Source organism: Dermacentor albipictus, chromosome 10 (assembly GCF_038994185.2).
Source record: "Dermacentor albipictus isolate Rhodes 1998 colony chromosome 10, USDA_Dalb.pri_finalv2, whole genome shotgun sequence".
Classification (NCBI taxonomy): domain Eukaryota; kingdom Metazoa; phylum Arthropoda; class Arachnida; order Ixodida; family Ixodidae; genus Dermacentor; species Dermacentor albipictus.
This window is the reverse complement of record NC_091830.1, coordinates 90,535,259-90,554,959: the sequence shown is the minus strand read 5'-3', so window position 1 is coordinate 90,554,959 and position 19,701 is coordinate 90,535,259. Positions and strand designations below refer to the sequence as shown.

At 46.9% G+C, this 19,701-nt stretch overlaps 1 protein-coding gene across 16 annotated transcripts in view; it reads left to right on the top strand.

The window, feature by feature from the left end:
* LOC139050997 (uncharacterized) overlaps nt 1–19,701 on the top strand; it is a 124,505-nt gene that overhangs the window by 72,836 nt on the left and 31,968 nt on the right. For 8 of the 16 annotated variants that reach the window (XM_070527945.1, XM_070527942.1, XM_070527938.1 and 5 more), the window contains 2 exons: nt 13,181–13,198; nt 14,351–14,374. The exons of 4 other annotated variants lie outside the window; for them this stretch is intronic. In XM_070527945.1, the coding sequence (XP_070384046.1) occupies nt 13,181–13,198; nt 14,351–14,374 (42 nt within the window). Of the gene's footprint in view, nt 1–13,180; nt 13,199–14,350; nt 14,375–15,032; nt 15,073–19,701 lie in introns of all 16 variants that reach the window. 4 more of the 16 variants (XR_011509186.1, XR_011509185.1, XM_070527948.1 and 1 more) reach the window with 1 other exon arrangement.

Genomic DNA, 19,701 nt, shown 5'->3' with positions numbered 1-19,701 from the left:
TACGTCAGTGGCCGCCGACGACCTGCGCGAGACTATCAGGGCAGTCCTACGAGAGGAGCTTCAGATCTTCCCTTCATCGCAACTTCAAATGGCCTCAATCGCCGAAATTGTCAAAGAAGAAGTCGAGCGATCGCTTGCAGTTCCCAAGGTGCAACCACAATCATCGCAGCCCGAGCCAAAAGCCATGACATACGCCGTCGTCGCCCGACGTCAAGGTCCTCCTCCACGACCGCGTCAGGGCTCTGTAACGCCGCAATTCCGTCGACTACCGCCACAGCCGCCAGTACGCCCACTCGTCGCCCAGCGCAGCTACCCAAGGAAGACAGACGATTGGCGCGCTCCTGACCACCGCCCGCTCTTCTACTACTGCGGAGAAGCGCGTCACGTCTACCGACGATGCCCGTACCGGGAGATGAGACTGCGAGGGTTCACCGTCAACGCTCCGCGCCCGCAACAAGGTGAACGTCCTTGCGGTATCGCCGACTATCACACCGCTGCTCAGTGGAGCTCTCGACGACTGTCCCGTTCGCCATCACCACCTGTCGCCGCAGCGCCGACCATAGACTGGCCCAGTGCGGGGCCGGTCAATGAGCCCATATGCGGAAAACTAAAAGGAGCAGCCGATGAAGGTGCGCTTGCGGTTCGTGGAACAAAGGAATATGCTCCTCTGCCGACGAAGACACCGAAGAAACAACCTCGACGACATAACAACATGCCGCCGTCCCGACGATGTCTGGAAGCGAAGAATAGGCCGACGAAAAACGACCTGACCACAAGCCACAAGCCACAAGCCAACGCCACGCAGCGGTGATGCGACGCGAAGACCTAGTTGTAACGCAAGACAAAAAAACCACTGACCTTGACGTGCTTCTCGACGCCAATGCAGTCACCGCTTTAGTAAACACAAGAGTCGATTACTCCGTCATGAGTGGACCCGTCGCCACCCAGTTGAAGAAAGTTTAGAGTGCATGAGAAGGCCCTCAAATTCGGACCGCTGAAGAACACCTCATTACGCCGAATGAAATCTGCATGGCACGAATTACTTTTTCATGACCGGACTTATCCTGCCACCTTCGTTATCCTCCAACAGTGTTCACGAGACGTCATTCTCAGCATGGGCTTCCTCAACCAACACGGCGCAATCATCGACCTGAAGTCGAAGTCGATAACGCAGTCGGAAGATCGAGCGATACCGCCAGAGAGCTGTCGTAGTCACCCCGCCTTAAGCGTGCTTGAAGGTGAAGTCAGCATCCTGCCCAGTTCCAACATCGCCATTTGCGTCGGCCTCAAAACACCTGCGGACGTAGAAGACGTCAACGAGGGTGACCAACGTCTACTGCTACACCGTGCAATTTGCGTTGCAAAAAGGATCGCACGACTGCACGGAATAAAAACTAAAATGTTGCTGACAAACTTCAGCCAGGAGTTCCAACACATCAACAAGGGCACTACGATTGCGTACATCGAGGAAATTCTGGAAACCCGTAATTCATTTGCCTTCTCGCATTCTGCCGCATCTACCCCGACGACCATAGTTCCCGAACCAGACTTCGGCATAAATCCAAGTCCCCCCATGTTTAAGCAGCAACAGCTCAGAAGTCTGCTACGACGATTCAAACGCAGCTTTTCGACGTCATCGAGGATTCGACAAACACCAATCGCAAAGCATCGCATATTCACTGGAGAGTGCGCTCGACCACTCCGCCAGAGCCCTTAACGAGTCTCCACGTTAGAAGGTGAAGCTATAAGAGAACAAGTCGACGAAATGCTCAGCGACGTCATCCAGCCGTCGAAAAGCCCGTGGGCATCTCCTGTAGTCTTGGTAAAGAAAAACGAGGGAACCCTACGTTACTGCGTCGATTATCGTCGACTTAACAAGATCAAGAAGAAGGACGTATACCGCCTTTCACGGATAGACCACGCATTAGATCCGCTCTGCAACGCAAAATACTTCTCGTCGATGGATCTCAAGTGGGGCTACTGGCGAATACAAGTCGACGAGAGAGATCGCGAAAAGACGGCCTTCATCACGCCAGAGGGCCTCTACGAGTTGAGGTCGTGCCATTCAGACTGTGCTCGGCGCCTGCAATGTTCCAGTGCGGTATGGACACGGTGTTATCAGGATTGAAGTGGCAGAGCTCTCTTTTTAACTTGGATGACGTCGTCGTCTTCGCCGGAAATATCGACGATCACCTTAGTCGGCTTAAGATAGTACTGGAGGCCATCAAGTCATCAGGACTCACTCTGAAGCCAGTGAAGTTCCGCTTCGCTTACGAGGAGCTTCTGTTCCTAGGCCACGTCATCAGTAAGTCTGAAGACACCCCCACCCGCAGAAGACTGCTGCCATCGCAAACTTTCCACAGCCCATCGACGACAAGAAGGCCGTGCGTCGATTCCTTGGCATGTGTGTCTACTACAGGCGCTTTTTCAAGGTCTTTTCACGCATTGCTGAGCCGCTGACACAGCTCACACAATGTGACGTCGAGTTCAAGTGGTACTTGCGCACTTGGACGAGGACGCCGATGCCGATATCCACACTGACGCCAGTAGCCTAGGCCTCGAAGCCGTCCCAGTCCAGAGAAAAGACGGACTTGAACGCGCGATAGCTTACGCTAGCCAGTCGTTGTCAAAAGCGAAAGGCAATTATTCTACAACCGAAAAGGAATACCTCGCCATCGCTTGGACTACAGCGAAATTTCGCCCTTAACTATATGGCAGGCCATTCAAAGTCGTTAGCGACCATCACGCCGGCTAGCGAACTTAAAGCACCCTTCATGACGGCTCGTGCGGCGGAGCCTAAGACTGCAAGAATATGATATCACTGTAACCTACAAGACCGGGTGAAAACACTCTGATGCCGATTCCCTATCACGCGCCCGCATTGACTCGCTGCAGCAAGATGATGAGGATGACGACGCCTACCTTGGCATATTAAGCGCGGAAGACTTCGCTGAAGAGCCACGAGCCGACCCGGAGCTGAAAAACCTCGTGGAGTATTTGGAAGGGTACACCGACTTTGTCCCTGGTGCATTCAAGCGAGGATTGCCTTGGTTCTCGCTTCAAAAATACCTACTCGTAAAGAACTTCTCACCAATACGTGCCAACTACCTTCTTGATGTTCCGTCAGGGCTGCGTCCAGGATTATTGCACGCCCTACATGACGATCCAACCACTTGACACCTCGGATTCTCCCGGACACTATCGGTGATACAAAAGGTATTATTATTAAGACCCTCGCCGACATGCTAGCAATGTACGTCGACCTCGAACACAAGACGTGGGATTCCATCCTGCCGTACGTAACATTCGCTTTCAACATGGCGGTGCAAGAAACAACACAGATCACACCGTTTAATCTGGTTTACGGCAGAAATCCGACAACGACGCTCGACACCACCCTGCCGCACGTCACCGACGAAGAGAATCTTGATGTCGCCACCTATCTCCAGCGCGCCCAAGGAGCCCGACAGCTCGCCCGCCTACGGATCAAGAATCAGCAGCGTACTGACTGCCAACAATACAACCTCCGACGACGCTTCGTGGAATACCAGTCCAGCGACCGCGTTTGAATTATGACCCCGATACGCCGACGAGGACTGAGTTAGATACTATTGCGACGCTATTTCGGACCCTACAAGGTCGTTCGACGTATTGGCGACGTATTGACGTATTCGACGTATTGGCAAAATGATGAGGTCGTGCCAGACGGCATTTCGCATTCACAGCGGCGCCGTGCACGATCTGATGTGGTCCACGTGGTGCATCTTAAACCATTTTACGGACGCTGACGAACTTTCTTATTTTGTTGTTCTCTTTGCTAGGGGTATTTTCTTTATTACTTTCGTTTGCAGCATCGGGCCGATACTTTTTAAGGGGGAGTACTGACACCTGTACTTGTTTGTCTTTATCGGGCGACACGTTTCACCGCCTAACAAATGTTGTCGCACAGCGCGGGACGCGCCTACAAGTATCAGAAGTTTCTGGAATGTTATCGATGCTTCTATTCACTGCCTGTTGTCGCGGAACCCTGTGTTATCTGATTTCATCGCGTGAGGCCAGTGGTCTAGAACTTTATCGAAAACACGCGGGTGCCAGAGATTAGTCTGGAACATTCGACAACTGCTGTGTAAAAGCCGACGTGCTTGACCCGCTGATCAGATTTTCGACGATCGCCGAGAGTATTCGCCGCTATCGTTCCTTGAGTGTAGCCTGCTTTTGAGGGCACAAGTTCGCCTAATAAAATGCTAGTTTCATTTATCACAGCTTTGCTACCTTCGTCACCGTCACTACCACATGACAATATCTGTGTAACTAGTGATGGGTTGCAATTCCCTTGCCTTCTCTTCGGTGGCCCGGGAGTTGAGCGCTCGGGCCTGTTGATGAGCACATTTGTTGCCCTCACCTGAGGAGATGGCCAGACCCAAACTAGTTCCATTGTTACAACTGAAATGTTTTCAATGTAGTGTGAACAGTCCTTCCAAGTCAGACAATGATCTGTCTGTGCGCCATCAAAATCTGTCGCACTACGCGAATTTTTTACGTTGTCTGCGTGCTCGTTTAACCTATCTTTAACACATCTCCCAGTTTGCCCAACGTACGCTTTTCTGCACTTTAGAGGAATTTCACAGACTGCACATTCTGCACAATCAACAAAAGGCGGCCTGTGCATTGTGCCGCAGTGGCGCGGCGGCGTTGCCGCCGGGTAGGTTGACCTACAGAGCTTTCACAGGTTGTGAAGCGCGGAGAACACGACTTTCACGTAGCAACGCTGGGTCAACTTTTTCAGATTGTAAGATAGCGCGTGAATGTAACCTATCACAGCTATCCTCTGCCTACGCTGCACGTGAGCTCAGCACGTTTGTGGCTTTGTGCTTATGGTTATGAGAAGGCCCTCTGCGAACGAAATGAGGTGGTACTGAGGACAACCGGCGCTCAGCAATCTTTCGGCTTCATTATTGAAAGCATGTGAGATAGAGTGTGGGCAAGATTTGCAAAGAGTGTTGTATAGGCACAACCAGGCAATAGCTCATTTAACGAGCATAATATGGGCGCACTGGAAAGACAGAAGCGGTTCGTTGGCGCGTGGTTCATAGCTCCAGCTGACACCAACAGATTTAAATCGGAACCGGATAACTAAAATTTTAATTGGCCATTGACTGGGACTAGAGGTTAAGGGGGCTCGTTGTATCTTACAACACAGCCAACACCTTTCTGCGTTCACATTCCGTGGCCTGTGCTTCACAGTTTAAAACCAAAAAATTACCGTCAAAGCAGAACACCTTAAAAATAAACAGGTCAGCGAGCAAGATATGAGGATCGAAATGAGCAAGTACTAAGTCAGTAAGGACTGAGGCAATGCAAGACCCAATGCATACACTCTGCTTTAGCAAGTGTGGTGTCCCTTCAAACTGGATGTACGTTGGCCGTAAATGAAAAGTTAATCGCAAATAGAGCTACCTGAGAACCCAGTTACATTTTGGAAAGCAATGCAACCTTTTTAGAGCGCAGCTCTTTGGTGTCCGTTCCTGGGTTTCGCGTCGTCGTCGTCGGCCTCGTAACCAGCTCGCCGACGAATCTGCTGCTCCGCCGCCGCGCATGCGCGCTGTCGGCTCTCCGGGCGAGGGAGGATGATGGAAGGGAGGAGGAGAGACTGTGGAGGAGGGCTGGCTACACAAATGGCTCTTTGGCGTCCGTTCCTGGGTTTCGCGTCGTCGTCGGCGTCGTCGTCGGCGTTGTCGTGGGCCTCGTAACCAGCTCGCCGACGAATCTGCTCCGCCGCCGCGCATGCGCGCTGTCGGCTCTCCGGGCGAGGGAGGATGATGGAAGGAAGGAGGAGACACTGTGGAGGAGGGCTGGCTACACAAATGGCTCTTTGGCGTCCGTTCCCGGGTTTCGCGTCGTCGTCGGCGTTATCGTCGGCCTCGTAGCCAGCTCCGCCCCCCTTTCATCCCCCCAGCGCTAGCAGCGACCGACTGATACCGCTTTCGTGAGTCCGCTACCGCACTCACGAAAGACGCCGTGCACTTCCTGCAACTCGCATTAACCGTCCATCGATCCACACCGATGTTAGTAGTGGGGGACTTTAATGTTCACATAAAGACAAACAGCAATTTCCTAACACTTATGCGGGAGAACATCCCGTTCCTCTCGCTCGTAACGCGTCCCACGGCTGTGACAACCTCGCGAGGCACTTGTATAGATCTCGTCTTTGAGAATCAAGCATTGGTGTACCAAGTCTAACATATATTAGTCTATTTCTCCGACCACAAAGCGTCCTTCATGACTGTCAAGAACTGTTATTGGAGTCTTTGTTAAAGAAATACGTGTGAAAAATAAAAAAAAATTCTGTGATAGCGCATACATGTGTTGCTCGATTTCTTTGCCTCAATCTATCGAAAAGGTGAAACAGCTTATTTGCTGCGCTCAAATTTCGCATTAGGAAGTAACGTAATCGTCGGTAATTTTTTTTGTTGACAGATTTCTCAGCTCATTCAAGACTGAGGTTTTGGTGTAAATAAGAGATCGTTATTGTCAAATGAGCAGGCCTGACAGCTTTTGTCATTAATAGTGGTAAAATTTCTAAGACCTGCTTAGAGTTGCTCACAATGAAAGGGCCGTCTAGATGTAAAACATTAAGATGACGCCGCACGAAAGGAGTAGCAGAGCTCTGCCATGTTCCAGATTCAGAGACAACCGTCCTTGGTGGTGCATCAACATTTACCAGCAATGAAACTGTCACAGGTTGAACGTTTCAAAACTTGTGAAGACAGTCGGTAAGAGCAGGCATATTTTTAAAGCTCTCTTTAGCGCGAAAACGCTTAAGGTTGGTGTGCCACTGAACACGATTGTCTCTGAATCTCGAACAAGACAGCACTCTGTTGTTCTTTTCCTACATAGATGCCTCTTAAAGTTTTATCTTTAGACGACATTTTCATTGTGAGCGACTCAAACCAGATCCTGGGAAATTTAAAAATAATAACAAAAGCTGTCATGCCTTCTCAACTGACATTAAAGATCTCTTTTCTTCTATACCCACCAAAGTCATTCTTGAATGTGTAGAGCATACTATCGACAAATATGGCTCGTTTGCTTTCCGAAGTGCCACCGGGTGTCTCAGTTAACGGTTCTGTAGAACTGCTAACGTTTTTTAAGGGGCACTGCACCTGCAAAAGCACGGTGTATGCACTGAATCCTGCCTCGCCCCAGCCATTACTGACTTAGTAATTGCTCATTTCTATCCTCCCTTGCTCACAGAAAAGAATGTTCTTCAGGTGCTCCGCTTTGTTGATGATTTTTTGGTCGTTCTAAATTGTGAAGCGCAGACAGCGGAATATGCAAGCAGAAAGGTGTTGGCTATGTTCAAAGATGCAATGAGTCCTCTTGACCTCACGCACGCACTCCAAATAAATTCCCAAATCGGATTTTTAGATATACGGTTCTGGTTTGAATGTATTCGTATCTGCTGGAGCTATGAACAGTGCGCCAGCAAACCAGTTCTGCATTTGAAGTCCACCCGCACCAAGCTCGTTAAACGTGCTATTGCCACGATGCGTCTATACAACGCTCTTCGCAAATCTTGCCCGCACTGTATGCAAGATGCATTCAATAATCAAGCAGAAAGATTGCTTAGTTCCAGGTATCTTCAGCGCCCCCTTATTCCGGTTGCAGAGGGCCTTCAAAAAGATGCGCATATAGCCGCGAACTTGTGTAGCTCTCGCACAGCGAAGGCAGGAGGTAGCTGTGATACGTTACATTAACACGCCATCGGACAATCTGAAAAAGGTGAACCCGTGTTGCAACCTGAAAGTCATGTTCCACCGTCGGCGTGACGTGGCATGAGGGATCACATGGACACAGCGGCCGCGTCGGCTGCTTCAGAGGCGCCGAAGCCAGTTGAAAACAAAAGTTGAAAGTCCGAGCTGCGCTGCGGTTCTCATTAAGTGGTTAGGCTTTATAGCCTTGGGTGTCTGCTTGACAACATTCGAAAGTACTGTAAGAGGTAGTGGCTACCTTTGGAGGCGTGCAGCATGGTAGGCTACTGCTCAGTGCCGCAGTGCCTGAGGAACGCAATGGAGCCCGGTGTCAGTTTTATTCACACGTAGCTGCAGGACAAGGGGCTGCGTGAAGCTTGGCTGGCGAAACTATTACTGTTAAAACATAACCGAAAACAACTTGTAGCATGGAGTTCTAGGTGCATCGATTGAGCTTAATATATTTCGATGCCTGGCGCCTTCTTTCATTACACATATTCACGCTCTTTGTGAAGACTTGTAGCCTGATTTCATATGTCATGTCAAGTGGGGAATAAAAGAATAACATTACATTAGTTATTCGGCCAATAAATTTTCATTACCGCCCAGTATTTAGCATAAAATCAATACAGATTATGAGGACTGGTCATCAACCGAGAATGAAAGCAACAAAGGAATTACTTTGGAGAAATCAGTCGCTACCGCGTTTTTAACGCGACAGCGTTAAGGAGCTCGTGTCGCAGAAAAGCTGGTGTCGTCGGCGTCGGTGTCGGGTGTCGGCGTCCGCGGCCTTGACCGTGAGCGATAAATCACGACAGGCGCTTCATAAATAAAAAGCAACTTCCAAGATTGGCTCGGTGGGAATCGAACCAGGGTCTCCGGAGTGTGAGAGGGAGACGCTCCCACTCAGCCACGAGTTCGATGCTTCCAAGCGGTACAAACGCGCCTATAGTGAATGCGGTGTTGCCTTCGAAACGAGCCGTGGAAAGTTATACTGCGGTGTATATGGGTAATTATGAGCATGTAACTTACAGAAGTCGCAATTACACGAGCTGCGAAGTGCGTTTCCGCGGCATTTCTTCTGCGCTTTCCGCAAACGCAGAGCCATCTTGCGGCAAACACAGAAGACCCCCTCCTCTCAATGTACGGGGCTGCCCCGACAGGAGGTGCGCCGCGCGCGCATTGGGACCGGTGCCAGGCGCGTCGCGGTCCCGACTCCCTCTCCCCTGACGACGCTTCGCCGTGCTCCCAGTTGCAGAATCAAGCGCAGTTCCTTTCTTTAGATTATTATCTATCTATCTCTCTGCCCGTGCCGATCCCGACGTTTGGCTGGCGTAGATCGTTTCCCCTCCGAGACACCGAGTTGTTTGGTTCGTTCCGTTCGCTCAGGCGCACGTTTCGTTGCCGTGCCGAACGCTGCATTGCTCGACGCTCACCACGTGATAGGTGGACGATAAGTCCGATGCGGGGCGCCTCGTAAGTGATCGCTGTGCCGTAGCGCATTGACTTATACCCCTTGGCGGTTCGACGGGAACGCTGTCGCGTTCCACTCTTGAAGGCGAAGCTTAAGCGTCCTCCAATTTTTAAGTGCGGCCCTTACGACGTCTATTGACCGGCCTGTTATAAATTGAGCCAAATGTGCTGCACATCAGGAAATGAGAAAAAATTCACCCAATTTGTATCAGATCGGTCATATTCAGTCGATAAGCTCGATCCCTTCGTTTCCATTGGTGAGTGTTTACCGATACTAGAAATGGAGTACTTTTTGAAGATGTGCTTCCGAAACTTATTGCGTGCTCAAATGCTTTGGAACACTTGAAATTTATTGCGCCTTTTATTATAGCAGCGGTAGATGGGAAACGACTCGTGGGTGAGTACCGGACATTTGTTCTCAAGAAGTACACAACCTATAATATCATAAGAACCAACAAATGCGACCCTCTTGATCCTCGTTTATTACATAACGAGGGTCTCGAATCCGGCAACGTTGACCTCTTCACGTAGCATGTGTGGGTTTATTGACCGGTTGCCTTCACCCAAAACGATCACGTTCTTGTGATGCCTGTGGCAGAAAGGATGTCCCACATCCGCCGGAAAAGTACGTGAGTGGTGGCAGTGGCTAACACTCCCAGGGCTCTACTAGCAAACATAAATACCCAAGAAAGTGGACGCAGAAATGACGTCGCGGTAGCTCAATTGGTAAAGCATCGCAGGCGAAATGCGAAGGTTGTGAGACCGTTCCCCATCTGCGGCCAGTTGTTTTTTCATCCACTTTCATTATCATTATATTTAACGTTTCCTTAATTTATTTATTCAGCACTAGTAATTTCACCTATGTTGGCCTTGGTGTCAGTGTTTGTTGGCTTCTTATGGTTAATAAAAATCGCGCCCCTGGGGTAACCCGCCTTCTTGTTTACAACCTAGAATCGTTTTGTCGGCGTGGCGATTTTGTACAAGTTGCCTGACCTTTTCCCAACAGCAATGTATGGCCGTTCTTGAATGAAAAATTACAATTGTTATTGGTGATCACATGGCAATATTTTTATCCTGGAAGTTCCTCTAAAGCAGCAACGTTCAAGTAGCTATCGCGAGGAATTTTTCTAGTCAGCTAATACGCAGCTATAAGAGAGAAGTTAACGGAACATATAACGTACTAAAAATTGCGTATGACCTTCCACGTACCAACAGCGTGTCTAGAACGCAATTTTCCAGTGAGAAAACAGGCAAGAATATGGAAATATTATGGGTGACATGAAAGCGCAAGATGTGTAGTTTGTCTGTTCTTCGACCTGTGGGTCCTATGATTTGCTCGTGTTGACTCAGCTCACTAATCAACACCAGACGAGAGCGTTTGTTCCGACAAGAGGGATGAGTGCACACCTTGCCAGGGCACAACTCAATTGTTTCATTTTTTTCTTCTTTTGCCAAACGTATAACCTCCAGTTTGTCATTACCTGCTTGTTCTCCGGACCTCACTCTTATGGGTATTTATTTGTAGGGTGCCATCGAAGGACGCATGTACCAGAGCACTGCTCACACATTGCAGAAGCTATAGGCTGCAATTACCCAGTTCACTGCAAAGATAACGCCCGCAACCTTCCACTGAGTGTCTAACAATATACATCATCGTGTTGAAACGTGTCTTCATATCGCTGGTGCAGCTATTCTTCAAGTTATCGCTAGACTGGCGTAGTTGAAGCTTGAAATTTTAAGGCTACTATTTCCATTGAACAGTTAATTTCTAGAGAGCCTCTACTTGATGTAATAAATTAGTGAAATACACCCCGATTGCAAGAAACAGCGTCTTCCAGTGTATTTTATCGTGAAACTAGCGCGTTTGTTTTACCTCAATCGGGCTGTGGATGCTGGCGCTCACTGGGAGTCGCTGAGAAACACCAGTGAGAACGCTCCGTAGGAGGTCTCACTGGACGCGGGGCTGGATTCACTGCTATGATGCTGGGGCCCACTGGTTCTCACTGGAGTTTGCTGACTGGTTCTCGAAACTGCGCTGTTTGCACTGGTTCCAGTACGCAAGGGGTAAAGCCACCATTGAATATCAAATGCAATATACAATTTCATCGATAGATACTAGTCTGTTGTCCTAAATATCGGTATATATTCCGCGTCGTAAATGTCCACTTCTTGTCGCAGCTTTGAAATAAAGGTGTGTGATCTGCCCTGTTTAGGCATGCATATCTTACACTTAAGATCACTTTCGTTTTGTTTGCATTTCCCTTTTGACTGGACGGGCAACTATAATCTTGAACAAAATCACGCAACCCAAGATGGCGCCTCGTTTTGTTTTTTTATTTGTGCGCAGCGGATGAAGGTGAGTTGCCGCCGTTGTCGCGGTGCTGCGGAGTCGACAGGATAGCCAGGAGTCGTTAAGACGCGTTCAAATGGAGCCCCAGGAAGCCCGCCGCTGATTGAAATTATCGCACGGATAACAAAGCTGAGCCAACTCCTGCGCTTGCGGTTTCTCCATTGTACTAATTACAATAATTATAAGGTCCTGCGGCTCATGTACACACATTTTAGGATTCTCGCGGTACCCGTGCCAAGGTCGTTAATTTCGCCTAAGCTTAGGCCCAGCGAACCAACTGAGTCCGTCTACATGCTATCGGCCCTTATGGCCTCAGGAATCGACAAGTGTAACAAGGATGAATCATTCTGTTTCTGAACTTTCGCATCGGTCGTTCCTAAGTAAACTGTTTTTTCTTGTTTACAGTGTCCGCACATGAAGCGATGAGCGCCTGCGGTTCGCGCTATAAGCATACGTATGGCGCAAAAGACTGCCAGCCCTAGCCTACGCTTTTCCGACGAGGATATGTGACTAGACAGACGCGTTATTTGAAGCGGACCACTGCAGTAAGAAATGGTTCCATATCCCTTGCGAGAATAATAGGGAACGTCTATCCAGATTGGCGCTAACAACCCATACAATATCTCTGGTCGGCGGTTCATTTAGAACTCGTTTTGAAGCTAAAATTCGAATCGCCAAAGAAAATCAGTGTTGTGGCACTTCCAAGCGTACTATTGAATATGGACCACAAATTTTTCTTACCAATACAGGCGTAAGGTTTAGTTGCGGTCGATAGCACTTCGATCGTTTCTGTACGGCGAGTATCTGTGCGAAACTAAAGCTGCGATATGGCAAATTATTCATACCTTGGCATCACCTAGAGTGGCGAAGTAATACAGTTCCGGTTTTCGGATCTGTAGCTTTGGCGATAAACTCCTGTGTTGAACTCTTTCTTTACTTTTTGTTCTCATTTTTATTCCACTAAACTCGCTCTCTTGCTTTCCTTAATAAAAACTTTATATACGGTGGCCAGGTAGCGCGTATTCTCGCTCTAGAGCTACTTTACGCAGCAATACCCAGCACCTGCCGGTGTGCCGAGCCTATCCACTGCCCCGGCATCCAGCGCGCGACACGGGCCCATTATCCAGCATGGCATTTGACAATGCGTACTGGCTTTTCCAATAGGGACACAACACAGTAAAAGCGAAATGGACAGGTGACACGATAAGGGACCGGAATCACCCTCCTGTTACTTTGTTCGTGAAAGAGACGCCATATTTGGAGTTGCCTATCAACAAGAGAAAGTCCACCTTCCCGCATTTATTTTTAGTTTTTCTTTTATAGACGCACATGCGCAAGTTTATGCTGCGTGAATGAAACAAGGTGTACATGCGTTTTGATTTATCGCGCCAGTAATATCAGCCTTTTCGAATAATCCAGCTCAAGACAAGGATTATGCTATGTACCACACGCAATTAAAAAAAATTATATCACAGTTAAAAATGATCACCCTTCATATTAAGCCCGATTCATAAAAATCCTGCTATTGTCAGTCGCAAAGATCATTTAAGAATACATGTGATCGCATTGGCTCTAATAAACGCGTTATGCAATTTTAAACAAACAGGTCATGGGCAAGTATGCGGTAAGGATTTATATCACTCGAGTTTCTACTTTTCCTATTTTTCTAAGTTCACAACTGACCCGTCCCGCTGATAAACGGAGGCGGGGGGGGGGGAGGGGAGTGCTGCTGATACTTTTCACGATGCGAGCTCAAGAAAGGGAAATGCATTTGAAAGAAGGGGCTGTTGCAACCTGGCTATTTTATGTTCTCAATCTGTAATACCTATGATCGGGGCGACGCACATTTGTTTAGTTAGTTCTGGCAGGTTTTTTCTTGTACGTATTCAATGGAAGAGAGTGCTTTTCGCTTATTCAAAAGTTTCTCCCTATGAGGTGGATCTTTCCTCCTCAATGAATCCTGAAATATTGAATAAATCATATCGTAGATTTTTGGTTTAGTGCATGCATTGCATTTTCTATGCTGAAAACGAGCCGTAGTGACCACATGTAAACACAGAATTTAACGCAAGCACCATGGTCAAGACATCGAGCGTTAAATTCATTTATCAAATACATTGGAGGCATAATTAACCGTTTCTGAAACGCCTGCGTCCCACATTTCTAAACTAACGCCAATGTAATCTTTAAGCAGACGGTTTTAAATTATGTTACAACATACACTAGCGCTCCAATGAAGTATTTCCGAACGTATGCGTCATACAGTCTTAAATGTAACACCAACTCAATCTTTAGGGAGGCCTGAAGGATAACTACAACCAAACCGCCGCAAGTCCTTGCTTTCTATTTCTGACCAGGCATGATTTTATTACTACTTCACTTGAAGTTTGCGTTTGCGAAATGTCCTAAGGTCAAGTACAACAAAAGTTCGTTCTTTGATGTCCTCAATAAGTGACCTGTACAGAATGAGTAATGGTGCAAGGAAGGTCCTCAACTTCAGGTGTATCGAAGGGAACAGACAGAGATGGGCTACGTGCTGCATGCGATTGAAATGTTATTAGAAATGAAAAAAAAGCAGTTAATCAGCTAAACATAGCAGAAGTAGCTAAACGTGAACTCTTCACTGTCGGATCCACACAATTTACGCTGGTAGTTTCGTTTCTGTGCTGCTTTATACGAGCTCTTTGATATCGCTCGCATTTTCTTACCATTATTTAAATTACCAGAGATGTAACCGTGACATCTTTATTCTTTATGCACGGCTTACTCTTGTCAGAACCTGGACCCAAAAACTATGGTGGTAAGTGACTCTTCCGGTTGCTTTTACGCCGTTTTCTCGGCAAAAACACCGTACCAATTATAGCAAGTCAGTGAGTCTTCGTAATCTAGTGATCGATAAAAGGAAAAGTTACTCACACCTCAAAATTTAGCACTCCTTTCCTTTATCCTTCATATATTAGGAATGGCAGCGGTCCTCCGAGAGGCAAGCTCTGTAGTCCTGTGTGTATTCTTTAGTAATTTAATTTGCTCAGCATATTGCTTCTACACAGACCGCCGCCACAGAATGTCATATACGGAATTCACATGACAACCTTCTGGCTTCAAGGTGCGAATATCCTGTGCGGAAGCAATGCCTTGCTAGCTTCAGCGCACCTCAAACTGCAAAGCGCTTTTTCGAAGAACAAAGCGGTTAAGTAGCGTAACTTTGGCAACTGAATTGAATTACTCGAAAGCTTGTGGGTACAGCACCACACAGAATTTGACCGTTGATGTAATCGGCATTTCTTACTGATAATATTCGCTGTGGAAACGACTCAAAGGGATCAGGAAGGTTTCTGGAAGCCAATAAATAGCGAGAAATGAAGGTAACAGTAATGTACGGGAAAGCTTTCCCAAATTTCTGCTTAATTGGGCAAATTTTCAGTGACGCAGATTGTTGCTTGATCCCGCTTTTGCAGTATAGTCTGCAACGTCCAAAAGATACCATCATATTTGACGGTAAGCTCAGATGCAGGAACGCATAAGGTTGCATGGTTGCGTGGTGGTGAGACACCACAAGTCGCTCCATATAGGCAATCAGTCAGTGTATATTGGCTAATAGCTCAAACAAGGATTAGCGCGAAACCAATTCAGACAGATGAAGAGTTACACCACAACGGAGATATTGTGCTAAAGGGCTGAAGGCCCATATGTGGTGTGTGGTGGAGTAGTGAGTATGAAATGTCAAATATTGAACACCCAGCAAGGCAGTAGCAGTGTAAGCCATGAATTTGCTTTGGAATGTTACTATCAGGAGTTGTAAAAGTTGGTTTGTGCCATACCTTATTGTAAGAGACATCTTCACTGAGTGAAGAGGTCTATGCAGAGATCACCGTACTATGGAGCAACCGCATCTTTTGATTCTGAATTTGTGCTCTTTCGCCTCTACGCAATTGCAGTCTAGGTAGCATTGCTGATTGTCTGAGGTCGTGACGGAAGTGCGCAAATCAACAAACATTTCTATTATACACAAATGCTGCTGTCCTAGATCAGCGATAGGGGACGAAATGCGAAAACACTCGTGTACTTGTGTTTATGTGCACGTTAAAAAAGCCTCAAATTCTCAATTCCTGTTCTAAATTTCCTTAGCCCCCGACTATGGCGTGCCTCATATCAGAGAGGTCTTTTGGCACGTAAAATCCCATAATTTTCTTTAGATTCGTGTTAATGCTACAAAATAGAATTGTCGTTCCATACGAAGGAAGATTTTTTGCAAAAGGCTGATGCAGCAATTTAAGCATACAAGTATGCAGGTTATTGCACATTTGAATATGAATACCCCATTTTTAGATGTAGTTTCTAGAACTTCTAGCTTATTCTTTTAGTGCTTGTTCTTCTGAGTACATTCTTGAAACACCGCCTTCTTTTTATGATGGTAAAGGAACGGTGAAGCACAGTGTGCAATAGTTGGGGCCTCATAGGGTAAACTATTTCAATCTGTTTTTATTCCAATACCAAGCTCAATGGGGCATGCTGGGGTTCTCATTGGGGTTGTAGACTTGGTCATGATCTTCTTGGTTGTCTCGGGTAGGAGTCAGCGTTTCGGGGGCAAGTGCTTTAGCCTGCGACTTGCTCGGTTTCTTTTCTTGGCGATGACGGCTTTGACCACGGCCAGTCGGGGGCGTCCGGTACACGAACGCAAAGCATTGCCACCAGATGTCACATAGTACCGACGGTCAAGAACGCCGTAGCAAAAGTGTAAATAGCGGAACTAACTCTTTATTGGGCGAACCTGTGCCCAGAAAAACAGGCTACACTCAAAGCACAACAATAGCGGAAAACACAGTCAGCGATCATCGAAAAGCTGAACAGCGGGTCAAGCGGTCCGCTTTTATAAATGAGTCACCGAATGTGCCGCAGTAATAGCTAGTGTCCGCGTGTCTTGCAGAAAGTACTACACAGTTTGCGTCGCGCATACAATCATATTACACGAGGTTCAATGAACCCAGAGAGCGCACAAAACCATCGAAAATATTCAATAAATGTCCAATACATGGCGGCACGTCCTGCGCTGAGTGATAATATTTGTTACATGGTTAAAAGTGTTTAGCCGAGAAAGACAAACAAGTACACGTGTCAATATACTAATAAAGGTGTATATTACTTCATTATTTGTCATTCAACGCTTCATGCACAATTTCTCATTTCCCCCAGTCTTCAAGCTTAAGCGCGCAGCATCACTAAATTACACACAGCAGAACACAACAATTTTCCTTCATCCACAATGAGACAGCTTAGTTTGCTTTAGCTGCAACATTCTTTGTGTATTTGCAATTTCAATTACACGTCCCTTCGAACATTTGCCTTGGAACTGGGACACTTATTCCTGCTAGTGAGGTGTCTTCATTCGCTAATAAAGCGAACACTAGATATGTAGTTCAAAAGGTTGAGAAAAGTGGCTTTTTGTCGGTTGTTTATACTTTGTACCCGTTATAGACTGCTACACACTCTTATGTTACACACTGCACAAAAATCCACGTTTCTCGCATTTGTTATTCTCATCTCATCGGCCTGTCTACTTAGGAAATGTTCACTTTATTTATCGTAAGAAAATGTATTTATCAAGGCCTTACTTGTCATGAGGTAGGCAATGGGTAAGAGGAAAAGTACGATTAGGTCAATGTAAAATGAGCATTACGCAGCAACGCAAAAAAATGTCGTCAAAGTAAAAAAAAAAAGGGATATGCCGTTTCTAAGTACCTGCGTCATAGTAGTGGGCGTGTATGCGTGCCTACCGCCCAAAATTACGTATCCGGTAATAAATAGCTGCTAGCATGCGGTTCGCCCGTCACACTCCTTGAGCCATCATAAGGGATCGTATAGCCGTGTAAAATCCTGCTTATCTCGCCTCATCCAAGACGCAGCAGCAGTACCGGAGCCTGCTGGAGGCGTGAAAAACCCTCGAGTGGAGGCGCCGCGGTGCGGAGGAGTCGGTGATGCCGTCCGCTAAAATTGCGTTCTCTCTGTGCGAATGAGACGGCCTCGCCAAAAAGCTGCCAGCTCGAGCAAATATTAGATTCCATGTCATCTTCAATGTCTGTGTGCTTTCAATTGATCGATTCGGCCTCGCTCAGCCATCTGCTGGCGTCAGCGTTTGCTAACATAGTAGAGGCATCGCAGCAACGATGCACTGGTCCGACCTTAAGTATCGGTATAAAGATGAATTTTAATGCGGTTTTTGCGAGCTTTCAGAAATGTCACGAAGGTCATTTTTTATTTCTTGGCGAAGCTTAAGAAAATTCACCGATGTTTCCGATACTACCCAATGCGAAATTTGAGCGCAGCCCTATAAGTGTTTTGATCTTGCGATATATTGAGGCAAAGAGTTTGAGTGAGCCATGTAGCAGGAGTTGTCGATTGCCAAAAATTTACTCTGCGGGTGAAGCACGTCGACTTTTGCGCTTGACTCGTCCAAGGTCCCAGTGCAATCGCTGGCGCCACCTGGCTTCCAGAAAGTACTACACAATTCGTGTAGCGCTTACAATGAGATTAAAAGACAATGACAAAACATGACAATCGAAGTGATCGCGAACGAGACCAAACGAAGTCAACCAAACAGCGCATGCCAGAACTGAGGCGAGCAGGCGATAGTGCGAAACGAGCAGTCAGGCTGAGACTACATATGAGCACGCATCGCGCGGTCGGGCGGATACGCATGAAACCAGTTGCCCGTGCGCACGTCACTTAAGGGGCCGCTCTTATGGCTCTCCGCCGTTCGCGGCTCGTGTCTTTCTCCTCCCGCTCCACGTTCTCTCTTTCATCTTTCGCTGTGCTCGTTCTCGCGGTTACGCCGCCGACGCTTACGGCAGGAACGGGGCCTGAGCGCTGTGCTCTAAATGTAATCTGCTGCTTACCAATGCGGAACAATAATGCGAAAATGTCAACCTAAACGTATTGACTATTTAGTAAATAATTTTGAGAATATGTGCACTTGGCAAATAAGGAAATAAATATAAAATGGTGTGCGCTTTCCTTGCACTCTCCTTCCAAGCTCCTGCTCTCAGACTGCAAATATGCCTCTACCACAGATGATTACACATTTACATATATAAATATTTATTATATATGGACGTATATACGTGTAAATGCATATGGCGCTTTAATCGGTAATACCCTTCAACCTGTTCATGTCATTTAAATATGGAACCAGCAAAAGGTGCTTGGCACCTGGATACTTACCCCAAGAAATTTTCGGTCCTAATTTTCTCTTCAACTGCACTTTTTTTTTCAGAAACAGAAACCACTATTGTCTTCTCTTTGTAGCTTTATTCTACAGCGACATGTATAGTAAAAGTTCGAAAACGCTTAAGCTTTGCCTTTGAGAGTCAAACGCGACAGCATTAAGAAGTCTGTGACTGCTTCTCACGCTCCTCGGCAACTGCAGCTTATGTTACCATAATCTTTACCGGCAAACACTAGCGACAAATGTTACGCACGAAGGCGAGCTGTCTGGTTCTTTTTTTTTCCTGCTCAGCCAGGGCAGCGCACGCCACGCTGTGATTGGTACATAGGTTTTGCACATGGTCAACTCACACTCAACGCCGCTTACGCCGGGCTCACTGCAAACGGTGCCCTTCAAGCTATCACGTTATAAAACAGGCAGAGATATGCGGCTATACATTTCAGCTATGCCCACCTTTACGGGTCTACAAAGGCATTCCGTTGCTCTGCTCTTCCTCGTGCTATCAGAATATGTAATTCGCTCCCTGACAGCATTGCAAGCCAATCTTACTATGATTCATTCCGTAATGCCTTGACTGAATACATGACTAAAGAAAAGTGAAGTTTTACGTTTGTCGGAAAATGCTTTCTATACTTGCACTATATTTACAGCTTATTTTCGCATTATTACTGTTATGTCGCTATGTTTACCGTTTCGTTGGAATGTCGCGTCCGTAACTTTTCTGTCATTGTTTTTCATCATTACTGTTGTTATTAATTGCACGACTTCACTGAAAACAATCTGTGTGATTTATTCCTTGTTATTATATTATGTTTTTTTTTAATGTTTCTTCTTTTCCATAGTGAATCGTGATCTAAATAATTTGGTTGTAGGTTGTAAACAGATACGGTTTACAGATGTTTTGT